Source organism: Lutzomyia longipalpis, chromosome 3 (genome assembly GCF_024334085.1).
Source record: "Lutzomyia longipalpis isolate SR_M1_2022 chromosome 3, ASM2433408v1".
In the NCBI taxonomy this organism is placed as follows: domain Eukaryota; kingdom Metazoa; phylum Arthropoda; class Insecta; order Diptera; family Psychodidae; genus Lutzomyia; species Lutzomyia longipalpis.
The window spans coordinates 12,055,175-12,078,131 of record NC_074709.1 but is presented as its reverse complement, the minus strand read 5'-3'; the positions used below and the strand labels follow the sequence as shown (position 1 = coordinate 12,078,131).

Genomic DNA, 22,957 nt, shown 5'->3' with positions numbered 1-22,957 from the left:
ATGTATGTCAAAAGCAATTCGCTGTATGCTCGCATACTTGGCTAAACATAGAAAATTTCCTTTGTTTTTTTTAAGTCAAAAACTAATTATGATAAAAATTTATTTTAATTATTTTTATTTAACCCTTGGAAGATATTTCTGGCCAAAATGACCAATTCGACTTTTTTCAATCTCCAAAGAATTAAAATCTATTTAACATTTCGTGATAAACTCTACATCTGTGCAGAGGGAAGTTTCATTACTTTAAGATCGTTGAAAGAAAACTTGAAGAAATATTTTCTTTTGAGAGAAAATGTAGGTCAAAATTTTGAGGTTAGAAACCTCGATCCTTCAAGTGTTAACACTGAAGGACAAAACTGGCAATTTCGGCCAATTCGCCTATTTTAAACCGCTCTAGATTAAAATCTATCCAGCTTCAAATACAAGAAGTTCGTCAAAAGAAAATCTAGAAAAAAGTTTTCTTTATAACAGAAAATTAAGTTCAAAGTTTTAAGTTAGAAATTCGTGTCCTCCAAGTGTTAAGAAAATATGATAGAAATCTTTATTTTTTTAATATTCATCAATTTTTTTTAATTAATCGTGATTTTACATTTTACATCTTACTCTTCTTCAATTTTGCTTAAAATCTTCAAATAAACAAAAATTTCTTCAAAATATTCCACAAAAGTACTGAATTTCCTCTCTTATCCCGTGTGCAAGAGATTGCGAGCTATGGAAGGTGATCGGTGGAGATTTTTCACAAAAGAGAAATATTTCACTGCGTGGGGACTGTTCCGGATGACTTGAAAAATGGTTCATGAAGAGGAGTGCATGTGGGGGATGAATTTTAGCATACAGAGAATTCATCCCCTTTCTCTTCTTCACTTTTTTTTTATTTTCATCCCCTGATGCCCCAACATGCGATTTTCTTTATTGAAAACTTCTCATCATCAATCATTTTTTCGGGGTGTTTTTGGAATCCCCTTTCAATACACATCATTGCTGGAGAAAAATCCCAAATGTGGTTTGAAATTTAAAGCCATCACCCCCCAAAATGAAAAGATTAGACGCATTTTTGCAAAAGTGACACTCAATTTATACTTTTTTATTTGTCATTCAATTTAAAGCAAATTGTGTTTGGCATTGGATTTGAATGGATTTTTACAATGAATGATGAGAACTTTTGACATTTTCAAAGCTTTGGAGAGCTTTCTAAATTACATATAATTTTCTCTTTGTTTAATTCTTCTGAATAAAGTTTCCTGGATATCGTAAAAACCAAGTGGAAAATAGTAAACTTGCACACAGTTTGGAATTATGATAAACCCCCCGTTGGACTAAGCTTATTTTACGACAAAGCACAATTTCCACTGTGAGTTCGAGAGAATTTCGTGTGAATTAACACAACAAAGCTCGCATATATACAATTTCTATAATCAAATGGTGGAAATTTATTCCATATAATAAATAATCCAGAATTCCATTCCAAATCTCACGGTTGGCAAAACCGTCGTCGTCGGTGGGATATAAAACAAATATCAAAATGTTAATTACAAGATTGCTTTCAACAAGAAAATTCCGCTCCCATTGACCAGAAACCTCTGACAGAGGGAGTTTAAGTATAAAATCCCTTTGATATCATTTCCTCTTGGTTACAAAAATTCCCTTACCCCCCTTCACGGCCTTCCAACCATACCATCGTCAACATACCTAAATCAAATGAAAATATGTTGAAAGTAGAACGAAACTCCTAAGTCCTCCTTCCCACTTTGGCAAAGAAAAACTGTACGAAAAGTGTGTTAATTTTATTCAAGAGGTTCTCATCGGGAAGAAGCTTGGCAAAAGAAAATAAAATCCTTTATACAAAGTTGGGGCGAAGGAAAGAAGTTTTCATCCCAAGAAAAGGAACAACTTGTGTTTATGAACTTTTGCACGCTCCAATAAATTGTACCAAAATTCGCCTTTTTCCACAACATGCGAAATATTTTCATTTACAATGCCATGAAAGCAAAATTCAACACACTTTTTTTTATTTCTTAAGAGAGAGGAAAGAACCCAATTTTAACAAATTCTGCAATTAATATCAATATCAAAAAGAATAAGAACACAAAACAAAATTTAATTGTGTGTTGTTGCAGCTGGTGTTCCCAATTGCACACAGCGACACAATGCACAGCAACACTTTGTGGGGCTTACGGGTGGGGGTGGGGGGTGGGTAGGTGTTATATGTTTCTTTGGGGAAAAATATTGTCTCGCTGGAATTTTTCTATTATCGCCTCGGAACTCACAATTGACTCAAGTGATTCGCAGCATTGAGCTTTTGTATGTATATTGTATCTATTTTTCCTTTCAAATATTATGCACGAGTGCAGGTGCAATTCTTTTGTGCTTCCCGCGGATGCACCATCGTGCAGAGTTCACGTGAAACTAGGAAACGTGGTGCTATTTTTAAAATTTAATCAATATATTGGAGCGTAGAGAGCGCACAAGTTATGAAAGTTTTCGTTTTTAGAAAAAATCTCCTTCAAACTCACAAAATGTTCAGGAGAAAAAAGCTTCCATTTTCATTTTCAAAAAAAGCTTCTTTCAATAGAAATTTCATTGAGAATTTCTTCAATTTAAATTCTATTAATCAACAATTCAAGATGGATCTTTCCAATATTTTGTAGCTTTTCTTTTTCTTGACTTTTTTTTTGATTTACATAAAATATAAAGTCAGGAGTGTAGCCGAAAATCGATTTAAGGAGAAGTTTTAAGAAAATATTTTGTTTAAACTGAAAGACTTTAAAAATAATTAAAGAATAATGAGTGGAATCTATTTGCAGTAATATAAGATGAGTTCTTAAAGAAAACTTTTCTTTCCAAAATTAATGAAAGCTCTAAGGCTTCATTGTTTTAAATTTGATAAAATAGGATTTTCAGAGCTTCCCTTTGAAAATTCGTTGTAATAAAAATTCCTTCTAAAGAAAATTTCTCAATTTCAGAGACTTTTTGCGATGAAATTTAATTCCAATTAAATAAAAAAAATAGGGAATCCTTTGGAACTCAGGTTTCGGTAAAGTCTTAGACCAAGTACCCCCCATCCCGCCCATTTTCAACACGCAAATAAAACCACCACCAATTAAAAAACCATTAAAACTTTTTGATGCACCCAATACTTAAACACTTTTTTATTCATTGATGGTGAAAGCGCTTGGAAAAATTTTGCGTGTTAACAGACTTTCGTGCCTTGTGGGTGAAAAATCCTCCTTCGGTACTTCGGGAATCGCTTTGAGCGAGATATTCTGGGGAATTCTGCGGAAATTTCGTGAACAAATGACCTTCAATAAATCCCACATCGCACGGAATAGAGCTTCTCTCGTTCAAAAAGTTCTGTAAGGCTACATTTTTTTACGGCTTCCACGCGGGTGCTGGAGGGGTGGGAGAAAGGTGTTCTCACCCATTGCATTGTGTGTTTCTTATGCCAATAAATTCACCATCTCATTCATTTGGTTTCATCGCTCTCCTACTTCTCTCACCCTCTACCCCATATTACCCTCCCCCATCCGCCCGGCTTTTCTCACTCAACGGAATTGCGTTTCAACTGTGTGGTACTTTCTTTCCCCACCAGCTTTTGGGGGTGATGGCTGTAAGGGTGGGTGGGTGGAAAAAATGTGAAACTCCTGTTATTGAAAATATTGAGGGAGAGAACGTAATCATATCGAATCCTCAATCGACATCAATAATTTTCTTATGGCGAGGAATCCTTTTCTTGGCAACATGAGACCCTCTCGAATCTCTCTTCTCCCCACCCGCTCCACATTTTTCTTGCCTTTTGCAATTCTCATGCTCCAAATGTAATTGATACGACGACGAAGAGAATGCGTAAAGCTCGGATACTTATTAATGGCATAAGAAAGTTGAGTAATCCTTTTATAACAATAGGATACACATAGAAACTCACCCCATTCGTGGCAGTGAGAAGTTCTTGTGAGGGCGAATGGGTGGGTGGGGGTATGCCTAAAGGGCCCCGTGGAAGTCATGGCAAAGAGTGGAAAAGTTCAACCGATACGTACATAAGTATATTTGATAGCACAATCAAGTACATCTGTGTGGTTTGGCATGGAAAAAGAAAGGAGAAAAAAACTTCCCTCCATTGCGCCACACTTCACTTAATTTCGATTATTTATGGGGGTGTGATGGCAACAATGTACCACATATTAAAAATATCTTCATGGCACCAAGGGTGGACGGCATTGTGCAATTTTGGGATCTATATATTGCTAAAAATTTCTCACCGAGATACTTTGCGTGCCATCATAAAAATCCCCATGGGTGTCAGTCATAAAAAATCACCCAATTAAAGAGCTCTTCCGTGCCCCCAAAAGATTACCGTATGCTCCTTCTTGAGCACTCCACATCCCTCTCCGCTTACCCCCGGTGAGCTACTCTCAATATAGCGCAGCCTATATGTACTAGCTAGCTAGCACCCTGCCGGGGCTTCCCGCAGCATCCCCTTGGTGTAGGGAAGAAACAACAACTACAAAAAAAAACTCCGAAGGAAATTCCAAGCATATGAAAAAAAAGTCTGCAGCATATTCACCACAATATCAGAGAATAAAAACAGCCTGGTATTCATTAAATTTCTTTCTCATCCTTCCACCCCCTCACATACATACATACACCCTCCAGCCACGACCTCAACTTTCCTTTTTTTACGGGGCACAAACATAATAAAATTCTCCTTTGTCTGTATGAAGTGATGTCTTACAATTTGAATATAATGTAATATTTTATGTTGAAAAAAAAATTCGCATGATAATTTTCCCTCCCAAAAAAGAGATATACATACATATATATTTCTCAAACCAACGCGAAGACAGGCACTTCATGGCACTTTGGGGAGAAATATTGTCTTAAAGAAGAAAGGGAAAGATTACAGATGAGTTTTTCACCTGTTATTAAAATTCAGTGGAGTTCTTTTTCTTTCTCTCTCAAAAAAAAAAACGAGCAAAAAACTCCACTACAGGCGTACACAAAAAAGAAGCTTCTCATCATATAAATAGAGCTACAGCAGAGTAAATGTTATGTGAAATGATAAAATTATTCGACAGAGCACAAGAAGAGTGAGAGGGACGATTCATAGTCACATTGTGATTCCTCTCGGGGGAAATATAAGCAGAAGGTTTTCCATTCTGCAAATAAAATGTTCCTATATTCACAAAGCATATTTTCCATACACATCTCGCACATAGAATTCATTGGACGCTTAGGAGAGCGCATATAGCATTATGTGGCTTGTCCGCATGGGAATGAAATGAATTGCAAACATTTTTCTTTGCTTAAAAAAATTTGTCGTAAGAATATTACTGAAAGCGATTGAATTGGGATTTAGGATTAAAATCAATTGGAGGGGATGAAAAAGGAACTATCCAATAAATAATGTCGTTTTAACCCTTTAGGGAACATTGAGTAAACGATTGACCCAAACTTGAAATAATCTTATTTTCTTGAATTTGTAGAATTTCTTTAGAAAAGGTCAAAAAGATTTTTTCACAGAGAAAGGTCCTTCTAAAGCATAAATTGATGTATATCGTTGTTCAAAATTCAATGATTCTATATTTTATGCTTCTCACTTATTTGTAAGAAGAAATATATAGCGACAACCAGGCGCATTTTCATTGCATTTTTTTTTAAATTAAGAAACTGCGATAATCGAATTAATCAGAAATCAATAAACGTATTATTGTTCATTTTACCACTAAACTACCAGGCGTCTTCATCCCCAAAAAATTGAGAAAATAAATATTTCTGCTTTATGCTCCAACGAAACATTTTGCGATGCATCTCAATGAGCTAAGAAAAAACTTCCAATTCATTTTCTTTCCTGACAAATATAACGTTGAATTTCAAATTTTATTTACCGCGTAAAAATAAAAATTATATGTATTATATTCAGTCATGGTTTAGACATATTTAATTTACAATTTTCATTCACGCTAGAAAAATCATACACTATTCATGCGGCTTTTTTTCCTAAAGTAGATGGAAAAATATTTATAGGTAGGTACTCTTGTAATGGAATTGCAAAATGCACATCAACAACAACTTTTCATCTCATTTCATCCTTTCATCGTGTATTGGCCGGTTAAATGTTGAGGCAGAAAAAAAACATAAACCAACAAACACTATGAGCGCATATGTTGGATTTATAAAGATAATATCAACAACAGAAAAAAAATGTAGAGAATATGAAAAAAAAATGAAAATGAGTGAAGTGAAAAACTCAGTCGGATAATAATTTTTATATTTTGCATAAAAACACACAAAACGACTCAATATCTCTCTGTGAATTTTTGGGGAAACCCCTTGGGGTGAAAGTTCTCCATATATGTATTTCATCCTTGGGAGTTTTTGCTTTTCTTGATAAGAAGTCCCCCCATCTTGGGGTGGAAGAGTGAGAAAATATGCTTCTATCACATAAAAAAAGCTCAACAGGGAAGATTTAAGGATGAACAAAAAAAAACGAAAAAGAACGAAGAATAATGTTAATATCCACCGAGGCAATAAACATAAATTTGCATGCAAGAAAGTTCATTAATTCCTAAATTATACTAATTAGAAGATTTTGAGATTTTCCCAAATGGGAAATTTTTACGGGAAATGCGTTCGAGAGATGGGAGAAAGAATTACCCCGCTATCTGCATTTTCCCCCCTAATGGGAAAGTGATAAAAAAAAAATATTTGAGGGAAAAAGTGTTGAAGGTTTGGGGGTAGAGATAAGGAGGGAAAACATTTTTTTTTCAAAATGTGTATCCTCTCTATTATATTTTGTTGTTCCTATTTTTGGGGGTCTCCTTTTTTATTTTTACTACACACACACAACACACACCTCCTTCCCACTTACCACGGAAACATTTCTGTAGCTCAAAAGTAAATGAGGTGGAATCCGATTGACGTGACAGCTTTTGTAGAGTGGTTGAAATTTGAAATTTCCGTATTCATCTGATGGTTGGGTACCGCGGGGGTGGAGATCCATTTAAAAATATGATATAGCAAAAAAAGAGGGAGAGAGAGAAAAAAAGACTTTAGCATCATAAAAAATCCCAATAAAAAGAATAACAATAGAAGTGATTGAAGAAAAAATAAGTCAATTTATGGGGCTTTAAAGGGAAACATCCTCGCGTGGCAAACACCGTCACCTCCGCTTGTATATACATACATATATATGATTTTAGAGAGGGATGTGTGCAAGGAAAGAGGGAGGAAGGGAGGGTGGAAAACTTTGTTGTGTTTTCCCGGCTAAAATTCGCCGCAAGTTTGATGCGCGAGGAAATGGAATTTTGCTGTGAGTTGATAGGGGTGATGTTTCAATTGAGATAAACTCTCTCACAGTTAAAATACTATCTACTATACATATTAATATTTAAGTTAAATTTGCCCCCAAACATGTCTTACCTTCATCCAATGATGCAGCACACAGTGGTCCAACCCATTTTCCCTTAACACACTTAATCTTGCAGAGGCGTCGATCACCGAGTGGCCCAATCTCACTGGGAAAGCGAATCTCACTCACGATGCGGAATTGATTGATTTCCTTCTCCTCAGCATCCTCCTCGGATTCTTCCTCACTGGACTCAATATACTCACCCGGGTAGGGTAGTCGGTGGTCCTCACTGCCATCATCCGGTCCAACTGTAAGCCAAGAAATAAACATCATCATGAATTGATTTAAATTCTCCTTTTCCTATTTGAAGTTTTATACCAATACAATTGAAAGGGAAATGAAGCTATTTCTCACATAAAACTTCCCTCCTACCCCCACCTCCATGCCAATACACAGCAGGATAGAGTGTTTGAGAATGTCATGCAGAGAATTTATTTCTCTTGTTGGGAGAAAAGCAAAAAAAATCAACTTTAGTTTAACAGAAAAAAATTGTTAAAAAAAAATTCCTTTAAAAGAGTTTACCCTCTCCAGGAAGCAATCAGGACATGCGTAAGGATGAAGAGAATCAAAAAAATAAAAGAAATCATCAAAAAGACTTTTTATTTGCCACAAAAGTCAGATAAAAAAAGCCCGTGAAGATTTGCCCAAAAATGTAAAGAATGACGTCACTATTTCATTTGATGAAGTATGAAAACTTTCCCATAGTGAAGCGAATAACCTCCTTTAGAAAAAATATATAATGTTCTATCAAGAAAATGACGAAGAAATAAGATTTCAAATTTAAAACTCTAAAAACAAAATATATGATAAAATGAAATCATTTGTCATGCAAAATGATTAATTAGTTAAACATTAATTTCCACGAATTTTCTACAAAATCAAGCACAGAGCTTTTATCGTATTGAATTTCACGATATCTCTCTTTTAGAAATTCCGCCTAAAGGGTACAACAAAATAATATCAAAAGAACATTTATATGAAATTCATCTAAAGTGCTAAAGGGTTTCAAAGCATTGGGGGATTATATTGCTCTGTGCAAGTTTGCAATTAATGTCACTCGTTTCTTTTGGAGAAAAAAAAACACGAAGTACAGGAGAAAAGAAATTGAAGCTTTTCAGCACTGGGGATTTGCTTTCTGTAAATTGAGCTTGAAAGTTCTCTTGACTTGCAGTGCAAACAGATGGATTACACTTCAAGAAGCATTTCTTGGGAATCATTTCTTTGGGACAAGAGGAAAGAGGGAGGGAGATTTTTGCAAAAATATGGGGATGCACAGGAAATAAAACTTTTATGTATGCGTCGTCCTTATGAAAGGAAAAAATCTTTATTATTTGTATGGATCCTGTCAAAGGGCTTATTATGAACTGTTTATTTTTTCTCTCTGTTATATAGAAATTTTTCTCTGCAAAACCACAATTTTTTTGTAATATCTTCATAAGGATTGATTGGGTACGCAAGGCGATATTTATGTCAACAGTGTGCGAAGGAATAAGTGTCTCATTGTTGAGAAGAAAGCCCAAGCTAACATTATTTTCATTTGATGATGGGGCACAAGAGAAGAAAAAGACACAGAAGAAGGATCTTAGAGTCCGTGGAGAGTAATGCTAGAAAATTAATCATGCAATTTTCTCTCTTGTACGTGCAATGTGCAGAGATTTGAAGCGAAAAGCCTTTTGGGGCCGTCTCAATGTTTGGGGCGCGGTAGCTATATTATGTGTGTACCCAGTACTTGGTTAGAGCTACAAAAGGAAGCTCGAGTGCAAATAGTTTTCAATTAATCTTATCACTCGAAGCTCTTCTAAGGGGGACTTTCTGGGGTTCATCATCGCACCATGAGATGAGTACAAATTGACTTGGTTTTCTGGGATTCCCTCCAACACTCGCCTCACTGTGCCACATCTGACGAGGATTCCTAATTGAATCCCACCTCAAAGACATCCCTATTTTTCCTCACACATCACCCACCTCCCGCTACTCTAACCGGATCCATCCACCCACTACAATATAGTATATACCTCTCCAACATTTGCCCCATAGAATTCCTCCCGGAAGTGTATGCGAGAGAAAATCAAGATAATATAATTTTTGGCAGCAATATAAATAATTCTCCCACCACACAGCCTCAGGGTTGAATTAATAGTCTCTCTCCCCTCATACACCCGCATATACTACATTTCCACTCAATATACCCCACAATTAATATCTAATAAGTGAAAATAATTCACTGTGCAGAATAATTCGCACCATTGTCGGCACGCTTTTGTTATGGGTGGAGGGGTGTACATAAAAATCTCAGCTTTGTGTGCATCCCCCCACGGAAGTTGACTATATACACATAGCGTCCTTCCCAACCATCCCACCCACACCCAAAAACACAGCCTTTCCGGAACGAAAAGACTCTGGAGACGATTTCAATTTAAGTTTTATTACTTTGTCAATGAACAAAGTATTTCACACAGCTTAAATGCTCTTCTCAACACAACATCATGGCACCCATTTCACCCTCTCACACACCCCCATGGTAAAATGATATCTTATACTGAACCCCCGCGCATACCCTGTCTGCTTTCTTCGCTTCACACACCCCGTGGCGATTATTCTACGCCACTCTTTCACGGTGTATTTAAATGAGACAAAAGGAAAAATTTTCTCCATTCTAAAAGCAACTTTTCTTCAATTAAAATAAATATAAATAAATTCTCAATTAAGAAAAAAAAAACTGTGATTTTAATGGGAAATCAGCATTTGATTGGATTGATTAATTTATTAAAACTTATAACATTTAATTTTTCTTTTTCTCTCGCACCCTCTAAATTTCCCAATTAATGGCATTTTAAATGAAATATGTTGGTATTTAATTTGACATAATATTCCATGTGACATTGATTGAAATAAGTTCTAATACATTATAATATTGCATTATTCAGCGAGAATTGATTTTCAGCCACTTCGCACCACAGCTATGCATTGTAAATTAATTTAACAATTGAATTTAATACAAAATTGTGCTTTTATTGTTTTATGTAATTACTGACAAATTCATTGGCCAATCATAATGTAATTGATTACATTCAAAACATTTTATGTTCTTACATTATTTAAACATGAAAATTATCATTGTTTTTCTGGTAATTTGTTCCAAAAATATTGCATAATGAGGAGGATTTTGAGAGAAAAATAAACAGGAATTTTTGGGAAAAGTTGTTTCTGCGAGTGGCGAACATTAAAAACAGATTTGTTGGCTTTTCATCACGATTAAGTGCATGAATTCTTTCACAAAATTTGTAATTAATTTTTTTTTGAAAAATCTACCATGCCACAGAAAAGTCCTTCAGTGTAATGTTAAGAAATTCATGGAGAAAATCTACTTCAATGCTAAGAAAACTTTGTGAGTTTATGTTAAGTCGTCTCAGCTCTTCTAACTTTTAGAAGATTCAAGACTTTCTCTTGCACATAACAAAAGCTCAAAGCTTATAGAATAAATTCCTCTGTTGATATGGCAATGTGTGGATGACAATGAGGGCATTATTTTCATTTGCCAGTTAATAGTCTGTCCGTGAAAAGTAGATTTTCACAATGTAGATTAGTTTATCTATATATATTTCTATTGATCCTGTCGATTCTATCTAAATTATGGATTAATTTCCTGATGGCTTTATTTGGGACACCATGAATTTTGAATTTCATTCTCTATCCTATGCTTATTGCAATGGATTCATTCTTTGAATGGTTTTGGTGTAAATTAGCAGCAGTCAGTGATGGTATAAGCTTTGCAGCTATTTTTAACGCTATGAATATGTTTTTCTTTGAGTTAGAAAAATTTGAATTTCAGACCCCGAATTTAGATCCTACCTTTCCTTTAATTCAATAGGAATTAAAAGAAAATTATTTAATACTTTCAACCTTTAAAAAAAAAGGAAATATTTTTGTCATAATAATTTACATCGAATTTTAAAATAAACCTTAAAGAAAGTATTTTTTTGGAATAGCAAGAGTTTCCAGTTCATAAGTATTCAAGAAAAAGAAAATTACTTTTCTTTAGAGAAAATTCATTTCAATGAAAGTTTCTCTAATTTTCTCATAGCTTAGTCATCTAATTTTGCTACAATAGACTTTCCTGTTATATTAAGTATTTGGCTTACAACAAATCCTCTAAGGAGAAAGCTTTTTAAATAAAAAGGATTTCATGTCAAAACTTTCGCAATAATAGAATGCTTCTTGTATAGTAGATTCTATTTAGTAGTTGATGTTTTCAATCAATTGCACGTCTCCATGTTTATGTTGTACACTATAGAGGTACAAAGCATTAAAGTTTCAAATAACCCCTTTCGATGTAGCTTAGCTAGCCCCTTCGTCCCCCATGGAATCTTTTGTATGACGAGAAATGTTTGTGAAACTGCTGGTTGAACAAGAGATGCTGGAAATCCCCGAGAAAATTTCAATGAAAGCTGCCTATCCTCTTAAATCCCCCTGTGAGTAGCATATATAGCATATGTATGGGAGAACAATGTACTTGTCAATTTAATTACAAACAACAGGATAATTTCATTAGTTACACACACGTGAAGTGGTACTGATTGACGCGTAATTTATCACCATTCTTCGGCACATAGACTTTTTGTGTGGCAACATCAGAGAAAATCGTTATTTATTAATGAAAGTCGCTTGAAGATGTTTTCTTCTCACACCCCCCTCCCATGCTAAATTGCTCCTTAAGATTGAGCCTCGAAATGGAAAGAGAAATTGGGTGAGGGGGAGACAAAGAAATGCGAAATTGTACACCATAGAATGAAAAGGCGTTGATTTGACGACGAAGAGACCCCACAGTTGGGTGAGGGTGGGTGGATGGTGTGAGATCATCCCCCATACCCGACGAAACTGTTGGAAAATTATTGACATTGCCCTTTCTATTCTGTTAAACATTCCACCCCCGTGAGCATTTATCGGATGGGGGTGACGACAGAGGGAACCTTTTGTTGTGCATGCATGTGAGGCGAGAGAAAAATGGGATTTAATTTGAATGAGTCTCACCCATTTTTAGGGTGGTGCGGGGTGAGTGGGGGTGGTGCTGTTAATAGAATTACACCCATTTGAAGACTCAACGACAAACTTCTCACACACAACAGTGAACTTTGGGGGTGCGAAGGAACAGAGAATGCACAACTCTGATATATTTATTTTCCAGGAAATGCTAGAAAGATTTCCGGAACTTTTCAGTTTCCCCTCTCCCCCTCCCTTTCACGTTTCTGCTCTCTTGAGATGGAGCTTTTGAAGGAAAGAAAAAAAAATTAAGGGCTGTTTTGAGCTAAATGAAAAAAAAAAGCATTCTCTATGATACTTTTCGTTCTATTTACGTGCGGAAATGATCATGAAGACAAACTCCTTCAATATTACACTGAAAGTATACACAGAAAAGGTGTAGCGTCTGTTGGAATTTTTGTGGAACTTTTTTTTATCATTTTGTTTTCCTCAAAGTTTCCAAAAGCAATAAAATAATTTGTAAGTGAAGTTTATCAAATTTTGTGCATTTTGCTGAGAGTTTTGTTAAATCATTCGAAAGCAACGGAAGTTTTGGGATTTGAGGAAAAATATAAGAAAACTAACAAAGAATGGTAGGTAATAAATTGAGTAATTTTAAGTCTAATTAAAACATTTCTAAAATCATTGGGAAAACAAGGGGGATTTCCGCAATTTCCTTCTACATATATCACCCTCATTACTCCCTATAACGCCTTATTTTCCTAAGCAAATATTTAATAAATTTTTTGACTGATTATTTTTTTGGTTCTTTCCCAACTTCAAATAGCAAACTTCTCTCGGGCAATCCTTTGAGCAAACAAAAACATAAGTATAAGCTTCGTGCCCTTTCCCCCAGACACATAAATTTTAAACTTTTCACCCCCATCAAGGATGAAATTTAATTTTTTTTATTTTTGAGAAATTTCCAATGACACGGTGGCACCCTTTTTGACCTTATACAACACAAATTCCAACAAGATGAAGTTGAAAGCTCAACTTTGTAGCCATTACAAATTACTTAAGACTTTCTTGTATGGATTTTCTCAATGTTTGAGCATTAGCCACTACTCATACTGCCCCCGGTCCACATTCATGTTTTTGTGCAAGAGAAAAGAGAACAAGCTTCAGGGGAAGTTTGTCTTGTGATGTTGCCAAAAAAGGCAAAAAGCTCTCCTATATATACACGAAAAGTCAGGGGGTGGAGGTGGATGTTGGTTGTACAAAGTATAGGGTGACGGCGTAGGGGAATGGGGGAGGTAACAACATTGTATATGTGACCTTTTACCTTGCATTTTCCGGTTGGTACTCTTGGAGCTGGAATCCGAATGTCCGGGTTTGGGGCGACTGAGCGCGCCTGTGGTTTTTCCCGACTTCCTCTTCACTCTTTGATGTGGCACCCCAGCATCTGTGTCCGATCCATTCGATTTATGTGCGTCTGATGTGTGTATGTCGTGCTTACCGCTGCTGCCAAATCCATAATACACACCCTCGCCTCCGGATTTATTTGCCTCACCCGAGGCGAGACTACTAACTAAATCCGCCGATTGGATATAAATATGGGCATCGGGGCTTTCCTTCTCCACAATGGGTAGTCCCCGTTTCCTGCGCCCGTGTCGCTTTGCACGATTCTTCTGCTGATTCAGCGAGTACGGGGAGAAGTTTGTATAGCGCGACTCAGGTGACTCGTTTTCGCGCAAATGATCCCGCCCCATGGATTTAGCCCCCTCATGCCCCACAAGCTCCAGGTCAGCTGTCGTGAAATCTTCCGGAAGGTAAATTTGAGTTGTCTCAATGGACATTATCGGGGCCACCGTACTCGTACCCTCACGTCGTGGTCGGATTATTTTCGGTGGGTTGCATCCTGGAGCTGCGTCTGCAACGTGAAATAGGAATTAGAGTGTGTGTGTGTGGAGGAAGCTTTAGTAGAAAATCCTCATCATTATTTATATGCAATTTTACAAGGGGTAGTGAGCTTTTTTCCCTCCCTGAAGCCCCCATTCGTCGAGACAGAAGATTAATTTATCATTTAATGTTGACTTTGACGATGTTTTATGTACTAAAAATGATTTTTTTGCTGTAATTCTTCATTTTATTTTAATTCTTTTCACGATAAAGAGGTCAAAGCTCTATGAAAGCTTATGCTTAAGCTGATTTAACTTGAGAGAATTAATGAGAATCTCATTACCCCTTTCGTGACAACAGGATCATGAATTATCTTGAATTTAAAGAGATTTTAGATCCCTTTTCTGAGAAGCTTGAATTATCTTCCTGATGTTCTGGCATTATTACAAATTAAAAAAAAAACATTTTCAATGCTTAAAGTACAAAAAAAAAAAAAAGAAAATGTAATAAATCAATATTCATTATTATTAATTGAATTAAGGAAAATTCATGCAAATAAACCAACAACTTTATGTCACGTGGAATATGTTTAAAAATTGAAATTTATTACAACACAATAATGCCTTGACATTGAAAAACCCCTCGTTCTTTGGGGGAGAAACTTTTTTAAATCGCCTAAAAAAAAAGTATCCACGTGCTCTCTCTGTCCTTTTTTGCTTCCTTTTTTGAGAAGAGGGTCAGAAAATTCAACTTATAAAATATTCGCAGCACGACCAAACACACCGAACTGATGGCCACAAGAAATATTTTATGAACCAAAGTGATCCTTTAATAAAATATAAATTATTTATGTACATAGGTAATACATTATGTTAAGATAATTTGCAAAGTAATTAAATTAAGCAATAAGCTTTCATTCCATATATTTCAAAGCCTTTCACGTCAGCATCAATTTGGGAATTTGCGTGGAAAATTATGTATTTTAGCATGTGAAAATTCCTTTTAAGAAGATTCTCAGACAGAGCGTATTGTCAATCAATAAATGAGAAGCTAACATAACGCAACGGAGTTCACACAGCATAAATTCAAGAGTGTCAAGAGAAGAGAGCGAGAGCTCATGGAATTTTGGCGGAAATCCGACTTTACAAGTAATTCCATCCTCCTTTTCGCCAAAATGTTACATCACTTCGTCTATACACACAGTATGTATAAGCTATTCTATGTACAATTTATCTATTTTGTGAAAGTCACTCCTCAATGGAATTTTGTATAATATGGATGGAAAATAAATTGTGTGTAGGAAAGTCAAATCTACATATATACCCATCTTGCAGCAATTCGCGTGTACAACTTCATTTAAATTGTATAATCCTTTTGAGGTACTTTTGGTTACGAAAAGACTATGTACATTACATCATGCACTTCCGAGATATATCTAATCCGGATGATGCACTGCATATGACCTAATAAATCCTATATGTTAATATGTTGTATTTGCATACGATACTCTCAACACTGGGTTATTCACAATAAATGTCAGAAAAACATTTTGAGGTGAAAGATTTTCTATTTATCATTTTCTACAAGTTTTCTGGTTTTATGTTGCATCTTTTGTTGATTTGTAAACTTATTTTCTGACAAATATCTACAATCAAAAACTGATTATTCAAATTCTTAAGATATAGATTGATTTTATAAAATCATCCACGAATTAAATTGGGTATAAGAACGTTTGTTAGAAGGACTTTAGTAGAAGATATTTGAGAGAATAAATTTAAAAAAAACCTCTAAACTAATAATTAAGTCTAAGTTCATTAGGGACAATAATTCATTATGTCCCTGTACATTATTTCCCTATTGGATAACGCATGAAATTGCATTGATTTCCGTGAAAGATCATATTTCAATATGCCATAAATAAACAGAGAAATAGCATTGGAGAGCCATTTGGAATCCACTTTAATCCCCTCCCTGGGATTTTGTATCGAATTAATCTTCGATCCTTTCAATATGTTTGCCATGGGAGATTTTCTGCTCTAACAATGTTTTTTTTTGCATTGCCCATAACAGCAGCAACTACAAGGAGAGACAGTGGAGATTATTGTGAACCATTAGCCGGGGTTCTGGGGTGGAATTTATTTGAGATTTTCCTGTGTTGCAGCAAGTGGTGGGTATTTCTTTGGAGGATTTTTGCATAGCTTTTGTAATTAGTACGTGACCTAGAAATGCAAATTTCCACCACTTAAATCACGAAACATTTTCCACATGCAAACATTACCAAGAGATATTTCATCTCGTTCTCTTGTATTTTTTTTCATTCATTCAGTGCTCGTCTACCCCATTTCCTCGTCTGTGGGATTCTAGACGCGAGAGAAAAAAACGAAAGATAATAGAAATTCCATTTTCGAGGACTCGCTCCTCTTTTCGATTGTTACTCCGTTGCATAAAAATTAATGCATTGCCGAAGATTTAATGATGTTACCTCCTGAATGATAATTTACTAACCAACCTGGAATTTTTTCATCAACATTCGTCGAGATACTCATCAAAGCTCACAGAGCTTTTTTTTGTAGGTTTTGCAATTTGAAATTCTGACTTTTTCTTCGCATTGTGTGTTTTAAATTATGGTTGGCTTAACTTATTTGCCATTATATGAAAGAACGCCTGAATTATAACCTAACAAAATTTTGAAATTTTTAACGGACTTTTTTTTTAATCTTAAGTCAATTATTGGCTATCAAAAGTTAATTCAACAAAAGAACAATGAAATTCCCGAAAAATATAAAAATCTCAATTATAGGTTATACAGTAAATTCCTCCCAGTCTCAATCTATTAATTTTTTATAATATCCCTCCCGCATGATTAATTGTAGGACGTAAATTTTTTAAGCATTACCCTCAACACAGAGTGTGGGGATGCAGAAAAATTTGTTTTTGCGAGTTTTGTCGGATGTATATTAAAATTTATATATAAATAGAACATTGCATAGTGGAAGTGAAAAGTGTTGGGTTTTTGGGGAGGAGAGTTTGCCCTCGACAGTGTTCAAAGTGACTAATTTCAGTTGTGAGTTGTTTGAATGTTTCAGTGGGAAGTGCCCCACTTAATTTATATCTATTTTAGCATTTTCACATTTTCCTGACGCCTTTAATATTTCCTACTTCATCAACTTTAGCGGGGCGAACAAAATTTAATCGCATACAGCTAAACTTTTTGAATTAAAATCTCGCCACCCCATCGTACCAACCACCCACCCACACCCCCTCACCCCCTACCATCATCTATGCGCGCACATAAATTACAACATACTGGACTCGCTGCTACACAGAAACATTTGGACGAGGAAAATTTGATATCACTTGAGAGCCGGCATTTGTTTGACACTAAATACAACATTTTTGGGTAGCTGTTGTGGATGTTGAATTACAACCGAAATTAGTATCAGTGCGATGATGATCATCAATAAATTATTTTGCACACTGCACGAAATGTATATGACCCCCTTGTGAAACCTCAAATTGTTGGGGACACTTTTATTTGCTCAATATTAGCGACTCAATGCGGGAGTGAATTATTTCAACAAGGAACGATGTAATGTGAAAATTTCTCCCTCGCGTGCTTTTTATTGTACCCTCCTCCCATTCCATCCCTACTTCAACCCCTTGCACGGGGGTGCTTCACATTTACTTGTGTACATATAATATAGTATAGAGGTACATACTATATAATATAGTTTCCACACAGCAAAGTTCCCAAAGAGTTGAATTCTGCGCTATTGTACGCTGATTTTATCGTAAAATGCATAAATATTCGCCACAATATAATGCATATTGAACATTGTGGAAATATTTCATAACTATATATAATGAAGAAAATACATGAAAAATATCAAATCTCCGACCCCAGACATGAAAATTAATTTATCGTATCAATTCACTGTCCAAACAAATTTGATTCATATTGAAAATTGATTGTAAATGGATGCCGGGGAATGTTGATTTGTTTCATTGCTTTGTGATAATTTTATGGAAATTGGCCAAATATTTGATGCACATAGATATACCCACATGTGAAATGTATAAGGGGGAAACCCAAAAGTTTCCAGAAAAATTGTGGAAATTCCTATATTTTACATGATATAGAAAACAAATTTTTCTACCTTTTCTGCCCTTTTATACTTAATTCGTTAACCCTTTCGCATCCATTGGGTCATACACTGATTCAAACGTGAAACATTGGATTTTTCTTAATTTAAATTATTCGCTTTTCCAAGATGGAAATCCGTTTAATTTACAAAGTAATAATCAAAAATGTCTAAAAGCATTCACAGAAAAAATATCCCGTTAAAAAGAAACATCGAATGTTTCAATATTTTAATTTTTCACGTCGTTGCGAAAGGGTTAAGAAGGAATTGTGTTTCATAATTAAAAGTCCGCTGAAAAAAGTTTGAAGCATTTCTTTTATATTTCATAGAATGGTATAGGCAATGAAATGAAATTAAGACCCCTGTTGTTACATGAAATGTTCAAACAATGTTTCACGGCCTTGTTGGACATCTTATAATTTCTGAAACACAATTTGTATCTTATTTAACCCTTTCAGGACTGCATGAAACAATGAAATATTGAAATATACATTTTCAGAGGTCATTTGTCTTCTTTGACTTCTTTTAGGTAAATTTAACACATTTATAAAAATTTAGAAAAATGTAATGTTTCACGTTTCACGATCCAATGAACGCGAAAGTGTTAACTTGAATTTTGATAAAAGAATAATTTAGAAAAAAAGCTATCGACTATTGTTCTTAGAATTATTTAAGAAGTTTTTGTTCAAATTTTCATGGCTCTAACTTCAAGATTTACTAAATTATGCTATAAGAATCTCAACTATTTTAAGAACTTTTATTGCGAATTGTCTTTCATATGCAATTTTGAAGTCAAGATTCGAATCTAGATTTTATTTATTCTCAGGCAATCTGAAAGCTCACAATAAAGCTAATCCTTTATACCTTTGCTTTCATATTCTGATTATTTTTGGGCTCTCTCTCTCTCAGTTACTGTTTTATCTCAGTTTTGGAAACGTAATTATTAATTTCCAAAAGCTTTTATATGGCAATAGTATCAAGTTACGAGGTACTAACATTTTACGAGCTTTTAACAAATAAAATAATGTCAAATAATTCATGAAATTCTGCAGGATATTTAGGAACGTATACAAAATGCCAAGAATTCCTTTAAAATGCTTTTTCTTAAAATTGTCTCAACATATATTCTGCACATGCTTCTTATTTTGAACATAATGTTACATAAAAGTTGAATAACGCAGAAAACTCCACCAGAGTGGATTTAGATTATTGCAGTAGTTGTTCCTATTTTCTATATCCCAAGTGGCAATTTTTTAAATTAAATTTTAAATAAATAAATGCTAATCAGTTGGAGTTTTGCATTTATTTTTCACATCACGTAGAAATGGGATTATTTGCTTGTGTGCGCAATTTTGATAAGGACGTAGAATAATTTAACTTTTGGGTGATTTTAGCATGAAGTATGGTACATAGATATGATAGATATTATATACCTACATATATATTAATTTGCGGCGCTCATGTGGGAGCATTTAAAAGGGCAAAATCTTCAATTAAGATAAATTACGTGCGATAGTGCACGGCGAGGATTTATTTTTTTTCGGGATGCAATTTCAAAAACAAGAAAGTATATAGTAAAAATTCTATATAGCAAAATTGTAGGTATATAGCAAAAATTCACACAAGCACACACATGAAGAGAGAAAAAAAGCAAGAGAGGGTGATTTTTATTTACCCGGTTCCACTGTGGATGGAAATTCAGTGGATTCGGTGGACTCCTCCTCCTCGGGGGACGATGATGATGCCAAACATTTTGTAGCAATCATCAGGATGAGAATTGAACAAATTTCAGCACTCCGACCACTTTTTCGCCCCACAAACGCCTTCATCTCGTAACGTTTTTTTTTTTGTTGGTTGTCGTTTTCACCACCCTCCTCCCCTGTTTTTTGCGTGCGGGGTACGGCTACTGATAAGATTCTCTCTCAAGGAGCAGCACGAGGATGCCCGAGCCGCAAAAAAAACACTGACAAGAGTGGCTTAAGGATTAATGATGGCAAAGGGATATACCACACATTTAATTGAGATCAACTTTTGCGTGTTGGACAGAAAATTTACTCCTTCGCATTTTCTATCTCTCAATTAGAAATCTGATAGTTTTTTGCCCTCCCTGTTCTTGAGTCTCTTCTTTTTCGTGGAAGAAATAATTTTGTTCCCCCACACTTTCTTCTTGTTTGGGGACAAAAATCCCTTATTGGATCTTCTAGGGGGAGACGAGATCCGTGGAAAGTTTTCTAATAATTTCCACCTTCTCTCTCACAGCAAAAATTCACGCAATTTCCTCCTGTTTTCATCACCCAAACCCTCCCGTTCGTGCGTTCGCAAAGAACAATCAACTTCAATTAACCACCCACTTGTTTGGGTATTTGTCCATAGAATTATTCTCGGGGAATGTGTTGGGAAATTTTGCCTGGACAAAGTGACCGCACAGTTCTGTGTGGAAATTAATTCAATTAGCAACAAACTGTTCCGGTATATAGCACTGACTACATGTAGTGTATGTGGATAAAAAGCACACAGACAGGCGAGAGAATTTGTCTCTTTTTTCTCTTTTAGTTTGAGGGAAATTTGTGGCAACTACCGCACACGGAGTCCCATCTATGACTGATTCCACTCCGCTGTGTGCTCGTACTTTTGCTCTTCTCTCGCATAACACGGAAAATATGGAAGGACGAAGGCTACCACCCGAAAGCATTCGGATGACGCACGAATGGTGAGCTTTTCCAACACCCCCAACATGCCGCACCAGAGTTGAGAAAATGCTTTTCCCCAAAAATTATAATTTCCACCATAAATTAACTGAATTTATCCTAAAATAGTTCTTAAAAAAAAGAATTAAATGAAAATAAGCTTCGTGAATTGAGCTTTGAGCTTTTGTAAGCTTTGCTATATACCTTACTTCTTTAATTGAAATATAATTATGAAGAAAATTATACGAAAAAGAATTAAATACAATGAATAAAAAACATAACTTTCGGACAAAATATATAAGGTATAAGACAGCACTTTAACTTCTTTTCATACGATTGACGTTATGATAAATGAGCGATAAGATTTTTTCTAACGTTGGACGTTTCGTTTTAAACCTTGACGTTTTTTTTTGCAAATTTTGACAACTTATTTCTATCGTTGAATTTTTTTTCTAACGTTGGAATTGATTTTCTATCAACTGAAATTTTTTTTCAAACGTAGTACGTTTCTTTTCTAACATTTGATGTCTCTTTTTCAAACTTTGACCTATAACGTTGACATTTCTTTTCTAACGTTGTCATTGTCTTTCCTATCATTGACATTCTTTTTCTAAAATTTATTTATGGCCTTGTGGCTTGAAAAGGCTGGGGTCGTAAAGCTTTTAAAAATAAAATAAAAAGCATTTAATCATTTTTTTTTAACGCTGGACATTTCTTATAAAACGTTGGCTCTTTTTTTTCTAACGTTCGACATTTACTTTCTGTTTAGCACATTGACAACTCTTTTCTAACGTTGGCATTTCTATGATGTTTTTTCTTGAATATTTAACGTATTTTTAAACATTTGACGTTTCTTTTATTTAATTTTTAAGGGTGTTTAATACCCAAAAATTCTGTCTGAGATTTATTTTCTATTTCATAACATTATTTTATAACATTAATGTCTTATCACAATCCTAATTCGCTTAAATAAAATCTCAAAACTATGGAATGACCACATCTGTTCCCTTTTGGTGTGTATAGCATCGTCAGAGTGGAAAATGAAGAATGTGGTAGACACGGAGCTCTTACACCGGGAGATGGATTGAGGGGTGGATTGGGGAAACACGATTTTGTCGTGTTTTGAGAAGAATGGAAATCACCACTACATACACCTCTGGGGGGCCCTCCCGCATTACCATATGGAGAGTTTTGATGTATGGATGGGATGGAGCCTCAGCAGAAGAAAATCCAATTTGGGATTCCTGCAATTCACGCTGTTCGACAACCATTATGGGACGACTCTCTCTCACACTGTGGCAAAGGGGATGAATGACATCACACAAACTTTCTTGCGTTTTTCCGCCATTCCCCAACCACCATTCTATTTCAAGCACCTCAGGGCACACAAGGGGCGGTTGTGGGGGAGAAATGGTGTGGGGGTGGGAACCCTATGGAATGAGCAGTTTGTTAATTTTCAGGTGCTAAACTCACCCACCGCATAACTCCTCTATACAGATGGGGTGCCCGTCTTGCTTTTATGATCTTCGGGGTCGCACTCCTCCCCCCCACCCGACTCTATCCCTCCCTCTGGAGAGGGTGTGAGGGTTTCGCAACAAAAGTGGAGAACAAGTGTTACAATATAGGGTGGAAAATGGAGTGGAAATTAAAACTGGAGGGTGCGGAAATTTCTCTCTCTCATGTACAATAAGACAAATTCTCTGTATGTCGTGCAACTATCTCGTATTTTCATCCTCCCCCATCCCCTACCCCCTCTCCCTTCATCCAAACCCCAAAAAGATCTTATACACTTCTGTGTGTGAAATATATGTTCCACAATTAACTCTGCTGATGAATGTTCTTTGACAAAATCTCACCCCTAA

General features: G+C 35.4%; 1 protein-coding gene across 1 annotated transcript in view; it reads right to left on the bottom strand.

The window, feature by feature from the left end:
- The window catches only part of LOC129792200 (locomotion-related protein Hikaru genki), a 38,886-nt gene extending 17,857 nt beyond the window's left edge, over nt 1-21,029 (bottom strand). Inside the window, exons 1-4 of the mRNA XM_055831020.1 lie at nt 20,084-21,029; nt 13,710-14,297; nt 7,417-7,653; nt 6,866-6,963 (exon numbers count right to left, since the gene is read on the bottom strand). Coding sequence (XP_055686995.1) covers nt 6,866-6,963; nt 7,417-7,653; nt 13,710-14,297; nt 20,084-20,237 — 1,077 coding nt within the window. The 5' untranslated portion in view covers nt 20,238-21,029. The remainder of the gene's footprint in view (nt 1-6,865; nt 6,964-7,416; nt 7,654-13,709; nt 14,298-20,083) is intronic.
- Nucleotides 21,030-22,957: the final 1,928 nt, after the last annotated feature.